Raw genomic sequence first — 21,547 nt, forward strand, 5'->3', positions numbered from 1 at the left:
ATGTGTGAGCAATTTTTTTGGCACCAGAAAATGTTAATAGTCAAAGTTGAATAGCTGAAAGTGTCCCCTCTGTTTCACCTGTTCATCACCTTTGCCTGTCTGCCTCCCCCCTTCCTTTCTGACCCCCTCTCTTCTGTTCCCACTCCGACGTCCCCCCTTTCCTCACCTTGTCATCCTGGGAGTCTGGCTGCAGCAGGCTGTGCTGCTGGATGGCCATAGGTGGAGGCAGAGGTACAGAGTCAACACCCTCCTCGCCCTCCTCCTCTCCGCAGCTCTGCATGCCAGAAGAACTAGACTTGGACAACGTGCCGCTGGACAAGCCCTCGTTACGAACTCTCTGCAACACACACGAATGGCAATTTAGAGTTAATATCGCAATACTTTATTGAGAGAGAGTGAATTTGAGACTGAAGCACTGTGTATACACCCACCTCCTCCACAGTCTCATCCTGAGGTGTAGCAGCACTGTCGTCTGAGTCTTTCTGGGAGCCCATCGTCATCTCCCCGCTCTTCCTCACCTCGCGGCTCTTTTTGTGCTTGTGGGCCATTTTCTTCACGTGGGTGTCGGCCTTGCCGCTACTTAGCCGACGCACGGGGCTGGTGAGCCACTTCCGCAGTGTGTTACCTAGGAAACAAACCCAACAGACCAAACTCGGTAAGCTGCTAGAAGCATCACAGTAGAATAACAGAGGGATGTTAAACCATAACGTTTTATTTTAAAAAGATTTCATCCAAATAGAATTATTTTAGTAACACACAGCACAAGAAGTCTCAAGAAGTAGTTTTACCCAAGTTAACTATTGCTCTCGTGGGAGTTCCCTCTGTGTTACTTTGGTTGTATAACATACCTGGTCTTTTAGGCCCTGGTGAGGTATGGGAGCTCATGCCGTGACCAGGCTGCAGCGTAGCAGACGACCCTGGCATGATGGAGTCATTGCTGCACACTGACAGAGTGTCTGTGGAAGAGGGAGTGATGTTTACAATTTGTTTTATGAAGCAGACATACACAAATCAGCCAAATCAGTTTTTGTTTCAGCCCCATTGTGTAAAATTAAAAACGGAACATGTTTCCTTTCCACACTCTGTCAAAACTGTACCTTTGTGGTTGAAGATGCCCTCCATCTCCATGGAGGACCTGGAGTGGGCAATGCAGAGCATGGAGCAGGGCACCAGACCCTCCAGAGCAGGGGAGCGGTCTGTGGTCCTTACCAGACACCAGTCTGGCCTTTCATGGCAGCGCTCCAGGACCTCCACTGTCTGACCTCTCCGCACAGTCAGCTCGTTGTTGTTGCTGGCCATGAAGTCGTGTATCACCACAGTCAGCTCACAGCCACCGGACAGCTGAAGGAGAAAAGGTGATCACTATAGGAAACAAGCTGAGCTGACGGTGTTCGTCTAACTGCAGAAGATGTGCAGTTAGTTAGGATGTCATTTCTGGTCGTTATATCTATCACTTACCTTGTCGCTGTCCAGTGTGTTCTGTGAAGTGCGGGATGCCAGAGAGATGGTGTCTGGTTGGCTGCTGCCTTCACCCTGACTGTCCAGGTCCTCTCCATCCCTAAAAGACACACATGATTAATAAGAGGTGTGAGTGTTTCCGAATGTGAGCGTAAATGAACTTCAGAGTGTGTGTGACGGTTCAGATCATAAATCTGTTTCTCATCTGCATTTCAAACATTTTCAATAGTATAGTAGGTGTCACATGTTTACCTTCGGCCCTTGTGGTGCTTGGCTGTAGTGGCTTTGGGAATGTGAATGGGCTCCTTTAGTGCTCCTCTCAGGTGAATAGTGCGCTCCTGAATCACCTCCCTGATGTGTTTGATCCAGTCCTGCTTGTTCTCTATGCTTGATGCCTGTTTTTGGTCAACAATGGAAGGAGTCAAACATCGACAGGAAAATAACTTCCTTTGGAATTCTTGTTTCACTCTGTGTTTCACACAAGTCTGAACTGACCTCTTGTCATCTCTTATCAACTCAAGAGTTTGACAAATTATTTTTTTTATATGAACCCTCTCTAATTGTTGACCCCTAGAACAGTGATTTCCAACCTTTTAGTCCAAGATGAAATCAAATAACACTTCCTTAAGACCACCGACATGTTCCAAATGTGTTCATTTGAATTGATTTTAAACTGGATGTTTACTGGATAACAGTTGTATTAAAGTGGAAACTATAATGTTTTCCTACATTTGAACTGTCAGTGTTCAGGTCAGTTTGGTAAAGATTGCATAACTACAACTTGTAGCAGAGGCTGGACATCTGAACCATTTATCCATTAGCCTACTTATAGCTAGCTTTAACTATTGAAACCATTTGGCCGCCTTGTAACTACATTTTTATAAATTACCTTCAGCCAAGTATTTCAACTGTTTATCCTTTAATTTTAGCAAACTATTTCATAACTTCATTAGTATAACTTGTAACTATTTTTACTTTTTACAGTTACCTTTAGCCAACTATTTCAACTCTTCATCCATGAATGACTTAACAATTCCAACAGTTTATTACTTTCAGCTATCTATTTCAAGTTAATGTTATTCATATAGTCAGCTTTTACAGCTTTTTATCCATTATTTCAAGCAAACAATTTCAAAAGTTTAACTTATGAGGAAAAGTTTCTTGACATTTACTTTTAGCCATTTCAAACATGTATATGTTAATACCTTATTCATATGTTAAACTCTCAGCTTTTAAATCCATTACTTTAAGCTATTATTATCATCCATCCTTTACTTTTATCAAACTATTTTAATGGCTATAGCTATTTTAGGTATCGAGTTCAACCACTGATCTTTATCTTGTAACTACCCTAGCTAACTGTTTAGACCTCTCTGTTCATTTGCTAACTAGTAATCATGGACTCTAAATTACAACAGTGTTCAGTTGATGTGTGTCAGTTTATTAGGTGAGTGATGTACAGTCTTTCCACATACTTCTTCGCAACTGTTAACCTCCTGTGCTACAAGTACAGCTAGTTGGGAATCACTGCCCTTGAATAATTTATGCTACAGTCTTGCAGCCCCCAAGCTATGACCCTAGGTTAAAGTGTGTTTCTGCTATGGGTCACATGTACTGTTTCTGCCCATGTGTGTGGTTTTCAAGAGGATAAGTGAGAATAAGAAGTGCTAAGAGTTTGTGTTTCAGACTTGTGAGAGGTGGCTGAGGGCTGTGTTGAGGGATAGTTTGTACTCACCATGGCTCCATGTTTGGATCCCTGACTTAGCTTTGAATTTAAAATATAAAATAGAGAATTTCACTGTTTTGGTTTGAGAACATGACATTTTTTATGCTGACAAAATGGTTTGACATGATAGAAACGTACAACACTGATAATTTGCCTTGACAGTGGACTAAAGGCCAATCAAATGTGTAGCAGATTGTTGTGGTGTGTGTGTATATGTGTGTGTGAACATGTGTAGTTAGTAATGAGACACACTTCATTTACAATGCACATAGCACATGACTGCTTCTCAGTGGTTAGTTTGCTAGTCAACATGTAATATAGAGTTGTTACGCTCAGAATTAGACGTGTTAGGATTTTGGCTTCATGCTGTTCCAACGGCTGACACAAATTATAATCCATCTGTGACACTATTTGACAGGCAAACACACAGACTTTTGAACATTGGGGCTTAAAATACACTCAGAGTACTAAGTAAATTGAATTTAAATAAACCAAATAGTCTTATCTTACTTCCACATTGGCGTACAAATCATTAAAGAGCTTATTCTTCTGGTAGAGAAAGATAGCAACTCGTCACTTTGACAAAGTGGCATAGAGCCAGGATGGAAGATTGTGGGCGTTAAGGGGTTGAATCAGTGTCAGTGGCGTTGGTGGAAGCATGTCAACCCACAGAGAGAGAATTAGAGATACAAACATCCACAGAAAACACAGCCCCAGATATACAGATGTGCCTGTGTTTGTTAACAGATGGAACAAAGCAGAATATAACCAGAGGACAGAGACGGACAGAGAGAAAGAAGAAAGAAAACAAGGGGACAGAAGAGGAGTTTGTGACTACAGAAAGCCTCTTGGGCCACCTTGAAGCTGCTCATGCAATCAAACAAAACATCAGAGGATGAGACTATAGGAAGAAAGTAGGAGAGGGTTGAATACAAAGAGAAGAGAGAGAAAGCTAGGTTAGACCGATATAATGATTTTTTTGACACATTTGGCCTTTTTTCCCCCGAATCAGATACTGGAGTGGAATCCAACATGCTGATATGGAAGTTAGTTTGATTACACATTTATTATTAAACTTGTCATCTAAAATGTTTGAATTTTTATATGGTAACACTTTCAGTCCCCAGTGATTTCAGGGTTCTGCTTTGTAAACCCATATCGGTCGAACCCTTTAAGGAGACTTTAGAAGAAGCAGATGAGAGGAAGTGCGTTTTACCTTGAGCACAATCTTGTTGTCATTAGTCGGGGTGCGCCCCACCCATAGAGCAAACTTACAGGGGTCTCCTTCAACATGCTCTGTCACCCCCAACTCTGATGTCTGAGAACAGAAGAATATTGAGTCATCAGAAATGTCACAGGTGAGTCAGGCTTTTGTCACTGCAGTGTAATTCCTATTTGACATACTCTCGTTTCAAATATAGTGATTTTTTTTTGAGACAGTTGAGACTGTCTCAAGTGATTCAAGTAGTGCCAATTAGATGTACTCCTATCTTATAAAGTGCAAGTACTGTAGGCGAACAAATGAAACATTAAAAATGATAATTATATCATCTACCAGCCAAACTTTTCAAGTACTTCTATAACACTCAAAAGCCTGATTGGCTCCTTCAATACGCTGTTCTAAATTCAGTTAAAGAGAAACATCTCATCCAAACATCTGTCATAACGTACATTCAATCATCATCTACTTACAAATAGTTTGCTCTTGTAGATGTACTTGCTCCTGCCGTTGGAGTCCTTGACCTCCTTGCTGAAGACAAGAGACATTTCAAAGAGGAAGAGGTGGCGTTCTCGCCCCTTACGGATCAGAGTCTTTGGATCCCAAACCTGGAATGACTCCTGGAGGATGAGCTCACCCTGGGACTCGATGTTTTCATCAAATCCTGACAGAGGTAGGATGACATCAGCGTGAAAATTATTTTAAAAAAATGCTGCCTGATTTATGAGGAGTTGTAATTTGAAGGTCGGCTTGCTACAAATACAACTATCACAGCAACATAAATAATGAGCAGTGTGTATTAATCACCTTCCAGCATAGAGAGGTGCATGGCATCGTTGGCTTTCTTTGGAACACTGAGCATCACCTCAAGGCCGTCCTTGATCTCTCCTTTCCCTTCTTCACAGCAAGTCAGCAGCTCCTAAGCAGACACAGACAGTAACCATGACAACAAGAAACTATGCTGACAGTCAACACAGCAGTTAGATTTGGTATGATGCGTCACCTTCAGCAGGAGCTGATACTTGGTGATTCTCTGCACGGGCTTGATCAGATAGGAAGAGATGGAGTTGGCCAGTCGGTGCCTCTGTTGAATTTCCTGCATAGACAAGAAGAGTCATGTGATCAGATGTAACTGACAAGGACCTTACAGTCTCATTTTAACAGCCACAGGCGATACTCACATCAAAGTAGTTCCCAGCATGCTCTAGGATGAGCTGAGTGGAGTCTGGTTTGTTCTTACAGTAGTTCACATACATCTGGAACTTATCAGCCTGGACAAAGAGAGGAAGACGATACAGTACATGAGAGCTTAATATGCGAGATAATTTAGCTTGATTTCTGAAACATTAAGGATTTAAGTACAAGATATATATATATATATATATATATATATATATATATATATATATATATATATATATATATATATATATATATATATATATATATATATATATATATTGAATGGTAGATTTGAGCACACACAGCAATTGCTGGTGAACAAATGATACATACCCATGTGACAAAGCAATGCCCAACATCCTCTGGAAGCTGCTCATATTTCTCCAACTCTTTGAGAAAGATGCTGACAAAATGAGGAATGAGAGATCGAAACGTGAGAGACGGCAAAGGCACGCTTGATTAAATGAAAAGTGATATTCCCAAATGAAAAATAGAACAACATCTGTATATTTAGGATAGAGGAATTGTGGCATAAGAAGCTGCCTTAACATACTAAACTCTGTTTGAATGTCGTACTATTAATATTCATCTAAAACTTGAATATACTTTGACCAGGATATGAATTACATCAGGTTGCTTGGACTAGAGCTGCAACAATTAGTCGATTATTTCAGTTATTTGTGAAACAAAAGTGTCAAACATTTGCTGGTTCTAGCTTCTTTAATGTATATAATGGCTGCTTTTATGTGTAATTTATGATGGTAAATGAAGAGCCTTTCGGTTGGGCAAAATTAGCAATTTAAAGACGTCACTTTGGGATCTGGGTAATTGCGATGAGCATTTTTTTTTTTTTAAATTGTGTGTATATTTTCTAGACTAAATGATTCATCGATAAACAGCGAATCTACTTGCTTATAGGTCAAATTTAAAATGAGATTTCTTACTTATGGTGGAATTCATAGAGGTCCTGCATGTTGCCAAAGATTATGTGCTCCTTATTGATGATTCCTGGAGGAATCTCCTCAACTCCACTGGTCATCTCCCACAGGTAGGTCTGCAAGGAGAGAAAAAGACAAAACCAGCCAAACTCTTTAACAGGCTTCTGATACATTTCCAAATTTTTGCTGAAAAGTTGTTGCACAACTGTGGCATCAACAGTGGTGGGCTGTGAAGATGGACTTACATCCATGCACTCCCGCAGGTCTCGCACGTAGGCTTTCTCTGTCTGAATCAGCTCTGCCATGATGAACCTAGACACACACACACACAAGCACAAAATTAGCAGTTGTCATACTGTCCTCATCCACAGAGTGATAAATCACCAACAGCTCTCTTTCATCCTGTCTGCTTCATCCATTTACGCTAATGAATAATGAAAGAGTTACGGGCCATAAAACTTGGTCATAAAGCAGCCACGAGTGACTGAAATCATGCTCATGATTTGTGCTGCTCATATGAAATGACGCAGTCTCCTTTGCCCGTGTACTACATATGTATATTCATTCGTTCTCTTGTGGGGCTTCACTGTTGTGTCTGCAGCAAAGTAGATTAGTAAGTTTAAACCATGAAAATCCATCATGTACATACATTTTACATTAAACTGAATCTCTTAGAACCACTTACAGCTATTGAGCTAGTAGAGGTTGACCATTGACAATGATGGGTGCGATTAAAGAACCTGTGACCTTCTTATAATGTACCATCTTAGTAAGCATCGGGCTGCTCTGCTGCGTATTTTAGGCACCGAGCCAGTAATTTAATTACTTGTCCCTTGGGGTAATGAAATATATTTCCAACGGGAGGAAAAATGCAGTGAAAATGCTGACTAGCTTCTATTTGTTTAGTTTGTAGGCATAGCACGTACTGTTCAGAAATGGGGCTTTTAGCTCTGCAGGCTATATGCTGAACAGTTTTAAGAGGCATGACCCAGTGCACTTTAATCTGCTAAATTATTCTCAACTACTAATTTTACAACCCGTTCTAAAAAGCTGTTATTTATTAAAAAAATCTGCTCTCAGTTTATCTTAAAGTACGACATAAACAGAAAGTGGTGACATACTCCTTTCGGCGCGCCGACTTGCGCTTCTCCTCGTTAAGCTCATGAGCGGCATCCCGCAGCTTGACCTCTGACCCTGGAGCTGTAGCTGGGATGATGTCCAGCTGGAGATCCTTACTCTGATAAAGACAGAGACAGAGATTTAAGTGATTTAAAGAGACAGATTGTGATTTAGCTGATTTTCTACACCTGTAATCCTCTACCAAAACACATGTCTACTTACTGCCTTGTTAGAGTCCGAGGAGATGCCCAGGGCTTTCTCCAGGCTGCAGCGATACTTGTCCATGCGCAGGGAGAAGTCACGATAGCGCTTGTCCACAGCCGTCACCCATTTTTTGATCTCCCCAGCATGACTGTGGCCTTTCTCGCAGAAGCCGTCAGCCAGCTGGATCAGCAGCTTCACACGCTCTTTAGTTTGCTGATGGAGAGTGGGAAAAAGAGTGTTAATGCACATACACAAGCATACACAGAGTTACATGCTTGTTTGTGTGTGTGATGCCAACCTTGGCTGTGATGTGGAAGTCCTCATGCTCTTTCAACAGCTCCTGTGTGTGGTGGATACTTGAGCCAGTGGAGGTGTGTGTAGACAGGTAAAACTCTCCAGTGTCATGAATCCACTCCAGAGCCTTAAAACACACAAACACACAAGATATACGTACTTTCAGATCACATGACAACAGAGAGCGGTGTATGTGCGGGAGTGTGTTGCTGTGTATTTCATGTACCTGTTTGGCACTGCGTTCAAACACCACATACTGCTGACACTGGTCCAGCCGTCGTTTCCTCATGGTCCAGAAGTGGAGAACGCGATTTTCTCTCTGTAGCAGCTCATTGAGGATGTCTTAACACAACAAAAACACGGAAAACAATCACAATTCAGGCATTCAGCACCCCAACCTTACTCAAAAGATCTCAAACCACACTGCATACTAGCAAAACACAAGAAGAACCCTGATGTGTTAAAGATATCATGTTTTTTTAGCTAACATTTAGAATGATTTTGAAGCTAACTATTCCTACTGTTTATCCATTACTTTTAGCTATTTTTTTAACCAACCACCCAACAGACACCCTCACATTAGTATCATTCACTGTTCAGGTGTTACAGCCTACAGGAAGGCAATGTTCAATGATATACCGATGATTCTGATACTGACTTTTAACCTGCTGTTCTGGTGCTTTGACATGGCTCAACATCCCAGGCATGTTGACACTGTTCCTGTGCATGTACTTGAGGAAGACGTCTGCGTTTCTTCTGGCCAAAGTGCATGCCTGTTAGAATATCAACACACACACACAAAGATCAGAGATGTAACTTAACACTATGTTCGGGTTGTTTTGATTCTGTTACACGTTACCTTGAGGAAGGCCTCCTTCTGCTCCAGGTGTTTACTGATCATGGGGGTGACATGGTCTGTTTCAGAGTTGGGTCCCAGTTTGTCGGCTCCTCCACACCAGTCCTCTTCTCTCTTATACTCCTGCTCCAGGCTTTCCAGCACACTGCAGACCTGTGGAGACATACACACATAGTTTGTTGTCTGAGGAGAACACTAAATTGTTGTTTTTTTTGTTTTGCTTGTTTTTTGAAACAAAGAAATAGTCAAATTGAATGCTGAACCCTCCGTGTGGGTCTCCTACCTGTTCAGAGGTCTTGTAGAAGGCCACTGAGGCATTGACCAGCTTGAGTCGGTCCTCCATTTTCAGCATGAGCTGCTGCCAGTGGGAGGCCACGCTCTCTGCACAGTCTCTGATCAGGTCCATGTCATAGTGGTTTGCCTGAAGCAAAGCCTCCGCCTTCTGCTGAACCTGCAGGGCACTCTGGTGGGTTTTCTACAGTAAGGGAACAGGTGGAGAAAGGATGGGGTTAGAATGATCAAAACAATGAGCAATTAATAAATCATGTTTCAGACTTTGAACAGGAAACGTTATAGAGGGAGAAACTTAGGTGTTAAAACAACTACCATCTCACCTCAATGGCATGTTGAAACTGTTCATGTTCTCTCTGCAGCTGTTCAGCTTCCTGCAGGGAGCTGGCTGTTATTAGTCCAGCGTTCAACATTGACTCGCCATTACGAATCCAACCAAGAACCTGAAAAAAAATTAGCAACGCTGTGATCAAATGTCACCTGTCCAACACTTAGTATTAATCGATCTCTATCTAAGAACTTGCAGATATCCTAGTATTCTATAGCTGCAGGATCTTGGCCTGCAGATGGCGTCTTCTTGAAGTTATGGGACTGTATATCCTACCTGCTTGACTTCAGCCTGCAGGTGTCTCAGCTGGACGCACTGCTCCAGGTGCCTGCGGTGCTGCTCAGCTGCCAAGTCCAGTTCTTGCTGCTTCTCATGGAGAAACTCCAGCAGGTCCTGAACCCGCGTAGCCATGTCGACGTCTCGATCACACAGCAGCTCAACACCTAGGAGCAAGACACACACTGACATGAGCTTTGGATGCATACAACAGGTCTCTGTGCTTTCTAAGTTCTGCTTGTTGCCAAAAACTTCAAATACTTATTAACAACCATCTGAAATTAGTTCCATTCTAATAACTTCTCTATGAATGTTATCAGTATGTTCAGTACACGTGACATGATGTAACTATTCTTCGTGCAGTTTTAGAGAGCACCTATTAGCATGTGAGATCACAGGTGAGTTATTATGGTTAGTGAGTGGGTGCCTCTCATCACAAACGCTGACCGAAACTGACCCGCGACACCTACACAGTATCAATATTTAACTAATGTAGCCAACACAAAAATCTGTGCAGCAACAGTGAACACGAGCTGTATCCTGCTTTAACCCTCTACTGTGTGATGACTGATGTCTGAAGCGGCAACCAGGTGACAGTCAAACATCTCTTCTGTTCTACTTCACGGCATTTGAGATATAATAGCTCATGATGGTAGGATCGCAGGGGGACGGATACAGAACAGTCAAGTATCTGCATATTTCAGAAGACTTTCTAAGACCTTTTAATGCCTGTAGACAATTTAAGGAAATAACAACAAAAGGCGGCTTAAAACATAGCTTATTTACAACTGAAGTAAAGTTAATGAAAGATGCAAAGGAAGCTAATAATATAAAGCAAATGGACACAAGGAAAGGATTGTCTATATTATCTAGAGACCTGAGTTTCATATTACAATATTTTGTGTTCTTTCAAGGACTAACGGCCAACCTGCATGGTGTGGGGCTCCATATAAAGTACTGTCTGGGTGGTGTACTCACCAGATGCCTGGACTTCGTTGACGTACTGCAGCAGCTCCTGTCCCTGGTGGATGACATCGAAGGTGAGGTTGTTCATGGTCAGGGCCTTGTCAGCGTGGTGCTGCAGCCTCTGCTCGGCCAGTGTCAGGTCCTCCGTGTCGAAATCATTCATCTGACCTGTCAGCTCCTCGTTCCACGACTCCAGGTCAGAAATGATCTGAGGACAGACAATAAGATTCCACTTTTTAGAGGCACTATACACCTCGAGTGTTTATTGACACTGGTTCTGCTTCTTTTTTTAAATAGTGTATATAGTAATTACTCGGTAGCATTTGACTGTCCAAAACTAAGAATGCAGAAGAAGAAAAAATAACATAGATTTCAACTGTAAACACAGCAAACACACACATGACCCCCCCTCCTCTTCCTCCCAAGCAGACTCACATCAATGGCGTCCCTCTCGAAGATGCGGAGCTGCAGGAAGAGCTCCAGTTTGATCTTCCTCTCCTGGAACAGCTCCTCCATCTGGGCCTGGGCCTCGTCCAGCTGCTGCAGGACGCTCTCGATGTGGTTGATGGAGCTGTTGTGTGGCGTCTTGTTGCTGGAGATGGCCGAGTCCCTGGAACAGAAACACACAATTAAGCAATGAGCAGTGAGAGGCAGCACTGCGCACTAAAAAAAAAAAAAAAAAATAGCAATAAAGACACAGTTGGGCACAGCGCCAAGCAAATTTATCTGCTCTAGAAACTGCTGCATAGCACGGCCTGCAGTGGCTTATTCAGCTGTAATAGAGCAAAGCAGTAGATTTAGAAAATGGAGCTGGTGTTCATTTAATTTAAAGTGTGAAAAGTTGTGCCTGAAGAAAGCAAACATAATTTAATCTCTTGAAATTGAAATTTAAGATTGAATTTTGTGGATGTTTTAGGCTCTTAGAATAATAATAATAATAATAATAATAATAATAATAATAATAATAATAATGATTTATATCAATAAATTAATTAATTAATAATTGAAGTACTGAGATTAGGCATAAACATACAAAAAAAACATACTTTGTGTCTAGACTTAAAATATGCTGAAATGTATTAAATACATTATTACTGCACACATGCATGAAGCACGAACACGCAGACACCAGTGAGCTACCGAGAGGCAAAAGTGAGTAAGCAAACACATCGGAGGTCACACGGATTTCGATTGGCTGAGGGGTTGATTAATCAGCGTGCACTCGACAGATGCACTCCCAAACTCAAACGCACATTCATGATCGCACGTGTGCACACATACAGCAGTCTCATACAAACACACACACGGGCGGAAGGTGTGTAGAGTTACAGTTGCCTCCTGGGGAGACTGCCTTTATGAGCGCGTGTCTAATTGTGTGGCAGACTTATGTAAGAATTCGCTGTGGAGCCAAATACACAGGGGAGAGAGGGATGGAGAGAATGAGAGAAACAGAGAGAGAAAGACAGAACAAAGGGGGTGGAAGAAGAGGGACTGGAACATCCTCTGTGTAAAAATAGAGTTGGAGAATGAGGGTCAACTGCATCCACCTCTACAACACCTCCTTCTGTCCTCTCAGCTTTCTTTTTTTGGTGTCCGTGTACATCGCTGTTGTCTTTTTAAAATTAAACTGACAGACTAGTTCATTACACATCCATACAAATTTTAATTCCAAATCGCCCATGTCTAAATTATCCTGCCAACGCTTTGACACAAAGACTAGAAGAGGTCCATTATGTAAGAAGTGTTTTTGCGTTTTTAAAAAAAAACATTTTTATTGTTACCAATCAGATAGTTATTGCATCATCATCATGTTGCTTTCTTTCACGTCTGGTGCATTCTCTCTCTTAACTAGTGGTTTAAAGGATTGTTTGGCGTCAGTTTATTGTTTTTACTCCATAACTGCCTGATTCAGCTGACACTAGCTTTGTTTTGGACTGCCTTTTGATTCACATTAAGAAAGAGAGGTTAAATTTAGGCTGGTGTCAAGAATGTAATTTTTAGTTTTGTTTCACTCTCCATGTCCACTAATGTAGGTTGCAGGTTTTGATGTAGTTCCAGTTGGAGTTTTAGAAAAGACAACATGGTTGCTGAACAGAGAAGAAGAACGCATCCATAGTTGACTTGCATGTAAAATACAGCACCATATAGCTAAAGAATCAGCGTAGGACCTTCATTAAAGAGTTAGAGTTAAAGTTGTGACACTGACTATTTGCTGAAGAGATTTCTCTCTCTTTACACTCTTCATTTGATTTTTACAGAACATCTAAACATTTCAGCTTGTCTGGTTTCATTTTCAGTCCGCTGTGTTGATCTGTACCTGAGCTGCTGGATGAGATCCTCTCCCTCCTTGATGACGTTGACGGTGACCTGCAGCGTGGTCTGCTGCTGCTGGCCGAAGCGTTTGATCAGATCCTGGACGGCCTCCACTGACTCAGCATAAACATCATCCAGCAGCTCCTTCTGGAGCTCCTCCAGCCATGTCCACAGCTACAGGAAGACATTTATTAGCATCTGTATGTATATTGTTTTAAAGCAAAGAGCGTTCAGAACTTTTCTGGTAATTGTCATATAAATCTACACATTGTTTGATGGACTTGGAGGCTCACACTGGTCTACACTTCTCAAAACTCTCACTCTGTTCACTTAATACACACTCATCACATGCTCTGTGACCACACCCGGAAAAGCTACTGACACATGATTGCCATTGTTTTTGCAATTAAGAAAGCTGGTTAATGACACTAACAGAGGACCTTGCTTGAATTTTATGTCAAGGCCAACCTTGATTATTGACCCTCATCTTAACCTCATCCTAATAATACATTTATCCCAAAACTATGTTTGTTTATAAGGCAAGGACTGGAGATAGAAAAAAAAGAAAAGAAAGAAAACGTCCACCTCAGCGTGACTAACTGGATAAAACCAAAAAATACATATTCCATTTTATCTGTTAATTACTTCTCTCTTGTTCAGAGAGCACTGAAAGCTCTCATCCACACAAACACGCAGCCCACCATCCACTTCAGCATTACGTCATCCTGCCTACCTCTTTGACGTGCGTGTGGAAGGCGACAGACATGTCCAGCAGGACTTTGCGCTGCTCCACACGGCGAACAAAGTCTTGGATCCTGTCTTCGAGCTGGTGGGCGGCCTGGTAAATCTCCTCTGGGTCGCACTCTCCCGTCTGGGCCAGCTGCTCGGCCGCCTCCAGCAGCTTGTCTGCATTAGTGTATGTATTCTACACCGAGGCCAGAGGATAGGGGGAGAGAGGGACGGATTAACCCAGGGGGACGATATAATGAAAGCAAAACATATTTTGAACACGAGCAGAGAGAGAAAGAGCAGAAGCAGAGAGAAAATGACAAACAGGATATGCAGGAGACGTGTGCACTGATAACAGTCAGTGATATTAGAGCTGCGATGAGATAACTAGTGAGAGGAAATAGAGACTGAGAGTGGGTGAAGGTGCTATAAAGAGGAAGAGAAAGATGCTACGGAAACAAATGGGTACATTAATGTGGAGTATCAGATGGCTGATATTTATTTGTTCTGTTTAAAGCTGATCAGAGCTGACATTTTGGGCTAGTATTTGACAAAACAATACTGCAGTACAGAAGAAATCCATTCCAAGCAAAAATCCAGCATTGAAAAGGTCACTGATGTAAAAGTGGGCAAGTTATTTTATCATTTTAAATGTATTTTAAGTATCAGAAGTAAAATTAATCATTCAGAAAATTTAACACTAATATTACATATTATATTATTGAATTATTTATTCCTGATGTATTGATGAGTAAGTAGTTTGGTTTGCATGTAAAATATAATCTGTAAAGTAACTAGTGACTATAGTTATCAAATAAATGTAGCAAAGAAAAAGTATAATATGTTCCTCTGAATGACATGCATAGAAAGTACTAAGCAAAAAAGTATATGTAATTAGTATCATAACAGTCCAGGCTACACTATCCCCTAAAATGTGTTAGGGATAAATATTAATACCTCATTTAGACCATTATGTGAAACTCAAAACTAAAAAGTCATGATATGAGCTGGCAGGTATTTAAGGTACATTTAGGGGAAACAGCTGCACACAGTCTCATAGTGAGAATATGTAGTGAGTGTTTCTTGAACAGAAACTGGCACATGTGCTAAAACATACAGTAAAACAGTAGCATAAATGAAAAGAGTCAAAAAGTCAGTGACCTGGCTCACAAATGTCTTAAAGTCAGCAATATATACTGTATGTAATTTAGCAGACATTAGCTAACTGTAGCTAATTATTTTGGTTAGTGTTTTATTGCTAATAAATTAACCTTTTCTTTTATAGGAAAAATAATTCATTATTTCTTCTTTCAAAAGTTTCATAGTTTCAATTTGAAATTCAACTACCTAAACCGTAACTCTACAATTAAATTAGTAAATAAAGTAACACAGGAAAACACAATATCATGACGATTTTACAGTTGCTTTCTTGTAGCTGGTGAACGTATTAGTGGTGGATGGGACTGGTGACGAGTTTAACATGAGAAAACAACCCTGTCAACACAGTGATATTTGGCTTAAACTTAGTAGAGAGTGAGAGTATTGAAACAAAACCAAGCTACCTGTGCCACTTCCTCAAAGTCCTCGTGGCGTTTCTGCAGAGCTCGGGCTCGGTGGAGGGACTTTCCCACACCTGTGTGTTTACTGAGGAAGGCCTCACCATGGTTTTCTATCCAGTCCAGCACCTGTGCACAGAGACCACATGTCCACAAAGTCAGACAAACACTAGGAAAGAAGCAGCCACAGGGGGGCGCTCTAAGGTGATGGATGATCCACAGTGTTGATAATAATCAAAGGAGTGTGCAAGTGAAGAGGAATGACAGAAAAGATGATCAGTTTTGTAAGAGAAATTGCACCAAGCCTTTAATTTTCACACTCCTCTTCCTGAACTCTGTCCTTTAAAGTGTTAACGGATGAACAGCATCTGCATGGACATATGACCCAATTCAGTTGCCATAGCAACAGTTGCCATGTCAACACACTCAGGAATGCCTGTGATTTTTGGACAGTGTGCAACTGTATTATCATTTTGGACCACTTGCATGCTCACTGTACTTGTTTTCAAGCCTTTATTCTGCAGAAAGCATTTAGACTGCAGGCTTTTATCCAATGTTCCTTCCCACTAAAATGCATGATGAGTGAAGACGCAAGGTTTCACCAACTTGCTCAAGGACATTTTGATAGGAAACATGGCTGCTGCTGGGATCAAACCGTCTATTAGGAGTGGAATCCCTCTAACCAGTAGGCTACCCTGCTATTTTCAAATTACTGTCTAACCCTCTCATGTTATACTGAAAAAACTGGGAATTAAGTTTGATCCTGGAATTACCACGTACTCAAACCAATGCGCACATGCATATAAAGAAAAAAAACATATACAGTATACAGTAAGTGTATGTGTGTGTACCTGTTGGACATCCTGTTGAAAGACGCAAAGCTGCAGGCGTTGGTGCAGCCGCACTTTGCGGTGTTGCCAAATGTTTTCCAGCTGTCTCTGGTGATGCAGCACCTCGTGGATGATGTCCAGGACGTGGTGCACTGCCTTGGAGTAGTTTGCTGATGCTGTCAGTGAATCAGCACTGCCCGGGGTCAAAGGTCGCTGCAGCTTGTCCAACAGGGCTTTGCCATCTTGGCTCACCTGAGGAACAGTTAGAAAATAAGTTGTTGTGGTGTTTATTTTAATCCCAACTACTGCACAAATGCACAGGAGTGAAAAGTACTGGCAGAATGGAAAGTATACTGGCATTAATATGCTTTGTATTTGACTGAACTTAGAAATAAAACATCATCCAAATAAGAACAGCCAGTAAACTGTGTGGACATTTGCCTGGGAAAGCACACGCTTTCTATAATTAGGAACTCAAACAGAGAAATAATAAATAAAAAAGCCACACAAAGGAGGAATTGGTGAGAATGAAAAGTCATTTTTGGCACTGGAGAAATTCAATTCCTTTAATATGGTCGGTGTAACAGTAGTCTTTCCTTTGAAACTGAATTTGAAATAAAGAGTTTTTCTGTGGAGAAGTTGGTTAGAAAAAGCTTTAATTTTGACTTTATCCTAAAAAAACAATTCTGCCCAAAAACAAAATGAGAGGTGCATTTTACGGCATTAAGAGTGTAAATCCCATTTTAAAAGCCTATTTTCCACTACTAGAGAAAAGCTACCAGTTATTGTACGTGAATTATGTTTCAATAACACCTTAAACCTAATTGTGACTCTTAAAAGTGCGTTGAGGTTTTAATAAACGGCGTATTGCTGCAAATTAAACCATGAACATGACATAGTGATATCATTTTTTAATTTTCTACTCTATGATAACGCTATAATTTAATGGTCTTACACATGATAAATGCACATAAAGTGTGAAGTTACCTCAGAGTAGGCAGCCGTGATGTGTTCATACAGGCCTTGGTGGTGGTGGATGGCGTCCTCAAGGTCTTGCAGCTCGGAGGGCAAATCCACCTCGCCGCATGCCTTGCACCAAGAGTCCACGTTACTCATGTACTGCAGGGGAAGACAAGCACACTCACATTTACACAAACTGTCACTCAGATATAAAGCATTTCACATGAGACACGACATGAGACAGTGGTGTATACATCTTTTTTACTCTTCCCAGGAGTCACATGTTAGTCAGACATACCAGAGTGCGCAAGAAATCGCCTGAGGAGCATTTTTCTTTACCATCACTGAGCTTAAACATGCAGAAATGTCCTTTCATATGGTTATGAGCTCTCTGAAGACTTTATCAGAAGAATTATTCATGGCTGAGTGTGCTGTTCATTGGCCTGTGGTGACTTCCCGGAACTTTCTGTACCCCCACGTGGGAGGGGAGGAAAAACAAACCAATCAGCGAGGCTGGCCTCAAAGAAATATCAGAAAGTTGGTGGTTTCATTACTGCTGATAACTGGAATAAGATACATGAAAAAGTACAAAGATTTACAATGAGTTTCTCAGTATGTGTGGAGGAGAAAAGGTTGGGGCGAAACCTCTGGAAAAAAAAGCTGTTTCTATTTCAGCACACAAACATGAAAGGCTGGTCTGATGACGGCAATATTCCAGGTCGGAAAAGTCGTACCACCCATGTTCCCCAGCCGGGATTCTGCATGTGTGCTTTTTCAGGCAATGAATCATTCCATAGTGTCCCGACTAATGAGCGACGACAGAAATAACAGGAGATAACAAATACTCTACTTACAAGCTGCATTGTGTATGTAAATATATGTTAATGCATGCCTATGTTGGGCTTTATAGATTTAATGAATCCAAATGGGTATTTCACAACCCAGAAAGTGTGTGCATATGTGCCTGTGTGCATCCATTAAGATGGTGAAGGTCAACACCTGAGCTGCTTCCAAAGGTACATCAATAAGAGAATCAGACATGATAAAAAACCTGTTAATTAAGGAGCTTAACACGTGCTGGAAGGCAGGTTTTATCATCTTTGGAGTAAGGCTAGCTTTTCTTTATGCTAAGCTAACTGTCTCTAGCTTAAAGCAACATCATGTAACTTTTTACTTTAAAATAACAGCTTGAAAATCATGTTGATAGTAATCACTTGTAATAGGGTCTCTGCCCCCCCATCACTTGTTTCTGCACTGTGTGACTTCAGTGAGGATCACAGCGTTACATACATGTTTACTTCAACATACAAGTTGTCAACATATGACATTGTTATAATGAGTTTTGTTTGTAGTTAGCACCTACATTAAGTCTGACAAACTGTTACAGACCTGGGATTTGTATTTAAGAGAGGGGTGTTCCACTCAAACATGAGAGTCTTTTTATCTAACTCTTAGAAACCGGGGACAATTTGTTTCTGCAGCCCTGTACATGAAATTGTTAACTGGATCTGACCACTTTGATATAATATTGAAAACTAATATCCAGTTTGTAGGATTTTGTCACATCTAGATGTGGCACCCAACTTAATAACCCCCTGCCTCACGCTCCCTTACAGTGGTGGCCAAGTCAACGAGAAAAACACAAAGGGACCTCTGAAGAGTCAGTGCTTGGTTTGTCCATTCTGGGCTACTGTAAAACATGGCGGTGAATATTAAATTCCATTTCAGCAGATAGATCCCCCTCAATTCAACATACAGAACCTTCAGGTCTCGTATCATGACTTAAATAAAGTTTTTGTTTCACAAGGATGGAAATGATTTTTTTCTATGTTCTTGCAAACTTTGAGGCGCTGAAGACAAAACATGAGCTGAAACAATCCTCAAATTAATTTAAAAAGTTCAGTAATTTTTAAAGGGAAATAGCAAACATTAGCTGGTTCCAACCTCTCAAATGTGAACACTTCCTGCACTTCTTTATTTTATATGATTTCAAACTGAATATCTTTCAGTTCAGAACAGCTATGCACACAAATCAAGCATCCTGAAAATATCACCCTGGACTCTGAGAACTTGTTATTGACATCACTATGTACTGGCTTTTAATAGAATTAAATGATTAATCGATGAAATACAAAAAATCACCACATAAATCTTAAAATAATCTTAAAATGCAGCCCTAAATCTTGTTTCTGACTCACCTGATCACATTTTTGGTGGAAGCTCGCCGACATCTCCAACAGAGTGCTGCGTTCATCCAGTGCGGCAGCGAAGGCCTTCCACTCCTTCTCCAGCTGGCCTGAGATCTGCTTGATCTGCTGGGAGGCGTAGTGACCCGACTCCAGTAGCCGGTTTCCCACTGACATGATACGGTTGATGTTCACGTACACGTTCTGCACGGCAGGACGGGGAGAGAGGGAAAGAGACAGTTGAACAGAGGAGGCTGTGGGTAGGTTAAGCACCTGACATTGGGTGAGACTTAAATGAAAAAGAAGAGATATAGAAAAAGAATAACTAGACAGACGAGGAGATAGGCTTGAGGAAAGAGTAAATGAAGTGCTGCAAGTAAAAGAGGAGCAGAGTCCGAGTCGATGGCTATTGAACTGGTGGCATCACTTCTCATCCGTTGACAGAAACTCTAGCGGCTAGATTTATTCCTTCTCTCCACAGTTTCATAATGCTTACATAAGGCTGACTGTGGATAAATAATAGGATTACTCAATACCTGGTTGTGCTGCTGCTAACATGCAGAAAATTTGCAAGTGCACACAAGCACAAGCTTCTCCAAACAAACACTCAAACACAGTACTAGAGGTTGACGCTAAGTGCAATAACTATATGATTATACAGTGCGGGGCACGGACTCGATACTCCAAGTGGGCGGAAAAGCATTACCTCCTGCTGCGGAGCAGTGGGTGCGTGTGTGTGTGTGTGTGTGTGTGTGTATGCGTGCGTGTCTTACCATGCAGTTCATAGCGAAGTGGTTGTGCTGGGTTTGCAGCTCTATGGCGTGGGGGTGGTTGTTGCCAATCTCTGTGTAGCCTGCCAGGAACAAACCCTTGTTGTGCATGATCCAGTCAAACATCTGAGGCATGGGGAATTACAGAACAGACACATAGATAGAAAAATAAACATGTAAGGCACATGAAAACATATACACAAAAGGTACGGGTTCATCATCAACTTCCACAGATCAATGACAAAGCAGGTGAAAACAAACAGCTGGCACTTAGCCTGAGTGTGTTTGTGTGCTGCTGCAGTTTGCAGATACTTGTCATCTTTTCCAGGCCAGAATACAGAGAAACGGACCGCCTCGATTAAGAGTATCCTCTCAGGCTCTCCAAGAGAACAACTCGTGGCCTGTGGTGTCCTAGCAACAAGCTCCTACTACTGCAGTGTATCCAAGACTGCAGCTCTCTCCCTGTTGCTGCAACCTGCTATTTTATTCTACTCACTCAAACATGGATCTCTGAATTTTCTCTGCCTGTCTCCTTCTGTTTTGTGCCGCAGCTGTCATCACCTGAGCTGTCAGAGTAGCTGCTATCCTCCATCTCTCTGCCTGTTATCCTGGGATGTGGTGGAGGGGTAAAGCCATTTGGATTATACCTGCCGTTTTATTTGTGGAATAAAGTTTAAGCTGCTGTTTTAGGGCCAAAATAAAAAGGGCATGAATTCATGAGCTCTGCAATCACAGCAGGAATCAATGCTTCTCTGTGGGTGTAATTAAGTTTTTGTTTTGTATTGGCAGTTGTCAACCCCACAGTGATTACCAGCTGATCTTATAGATTACCACTACATCGCTGCTCATGCTGAATGACCCCCCCTCCCGCGTTCCACCGACCTTCTCTGCGTCCTGTTCGAACAGCCGGAGCTGGAAGCACTGGTCAAGCTGGAGCTTGCGGACATGCCAGGCCTGGTGGAGGTGCTGTCGGGTGGAGTGAAGCTTATCCAGCAGCTGGGTGATCCGTGGCACCAGGCCCTGTGTGTCGGTGTTACACATCCCACCACTGCTGCTGCTGCTGCTGCCACCGCTGCCCCCACCGCCGCCGTTACGGTTGGAGAAGGACTCGCTGCTCTGGATTCGCTGGAGCAACCTGGAGATGGATTTAATGTGCGTTGATGCATTACTCATGCTTGTGATTTGCTGTAATTGCTTTAGTGAGCAAAGCTTTGCATTTGTGTTGAAAGAGAAGTGGTTGAAGGGATTAGCATGGATAGATATCACATCAGCAGATGTAAGAACGTTACATTTATTTTTTATTCTACTTTTATTCTAACAGGGAGGACATTGGGAAAATGTACATT

The 21,547-nt window shown here is 41.7% G+C and overlaps 1 protein-coding gene across 6 annotated transcripts in view; it reads right to left on the bottom strand.

Annotated features, from left to right (window-relative positions):
- Window positions 1–21,547, bottom strand: part of LOC311272255 (triple functional domain protein) — a gene marked incomplete at its 3' end in the record, with an annotated part of 79,745 nt that overhangs the window by 13,539 nt on the left and 44,659 nt on the right. For 4 of the 6 annotated variants that reach the window (XM_084378551.1, XM_084378552.1, XM_084378550.1 and 1 more), the window contains exons 8-41: window positions 21,084–21,336; window positions 20,205–20,327; window positions 19,444–19,635; window positions 17,273–17,404; window positions 16,307–16,537; window positions 15,462–15,584; window positions 13,904–14,095; window positions 13,175–13,344; window positions 11,293–11,467; window positions 10,870–11,065; window positions 9,892–10,058; window positions 9,611–9,730; window positions 9,280–9,471; window positions 9,000–9,149; window positions 8,799–8,913; window positions 8,367–8,482; window positions 8,145–8,267; window positions 7,865–8,059; window positions 7,645–7,760; window positions 6,769–6,835; window positions 6,530–6,639; window positions 5,919–5,988; window positions 5,585–5,674; window positions 5,407–5,499; window positions 5,211–5,322; window positions 4,877–5,067; window positions 4,401–4,502; window positions 3,194–3,223; window positions 1,711–1,853; window positions 1,459–1,558; window positions 1,098–1,341; window positions 849–956; window positions 432–625; window positions 167–337 (exon numbers count right to left, since the gene is read on the bottom strand). In XM_084378551.1, coding sequence (XP_084234677.1) covers window positions 167–337; window positions 432–625; window positions 849–956; window positions 1,098–1,341; window positions 1,459–1,558; window positions 1,711–1,853; window positions 3,194–3,223; window positions 4,401–4,502; window positions 4,877–5,067; window positions 5,211–5,322; window positions 5,407–5,499; window positions 5,585–5,674; window positions 5,919–5,988; window positions 6,530–6,639; window positions 6,769–6,835; window positions 7,645–7,760; window positions 7,865–8,059; window positions 8,145–8,267; window positions 8,367–8,482; window positions 8,799–8,913; window positions 9,000–9,149; window positions 9,280–9,471; window positions 9,611–9,730; window positions 9,892–10,058; window positions 10,870–11,065; window positions 11,293–11,467; window positions 13,175–13,344; window positions 13,904–14,095; window positions 15,462–15,584; window positions 16,307–16,537; window positions 17,273–17,404; window positions 19,444–19,635; window positions 20,205–20,327; window positions 21,084–21,336 — 4,906 coding nt within the window. The remainder of the gene's footprint in view (window positions 1–166; window positions 338–431; window positions 626–848; window positions 957–1,097; window positions 1,342–1,458; window positions 1,559–1,710; window positions 1,854–3,193; window positions 3,224–4,400; window positions 4,503–4,876; window positions 5,068–5,210; window positions 5,323–5,406; window positions 5,500–5,584; window positions 5,675–5,918; window positions 5,989–6,529; window positions 6,640–6,768; window positions 6,836–7,644; window positions 7,761–7,864; window positions 8,060–8,144; window positions 8,268–8,366; window positions 8,483–8,798; window positions 8,914–8,999; window positions 9,150–9,279; window positions 9,472–9,610; window positions 9,731–9,891; window positions 10,059–10,869; window positions 11,066–11,292; window positions 11,468–13,174; window positions 13,345–13,903; window positions 14,096–15,461; window positions 15,585–16,306; window positions 16,538–17,272; window positions 17,405–19,443; window positions 19,636–20,204; window positions 20,328–21,083; window positions 21,337–21,547) is intronic. The other 2 variants (XM_084378553.1, XM_084378555.1) reach the window with 1 other exon arrangement.

The sequence above is a fragment of the Pagrus pagrus genome, assembly GCF_965226575.1.
Source record: "Pagrus pagrus genome assembly, chromosome: 17".
NCBI classification, from domain to species: domain Eukaryota; kingdom Metazoa; phylum Chordata; class Actinopteri; order Spariformes; family Sparidae; genus Pagrus; species Pagrus pagrus.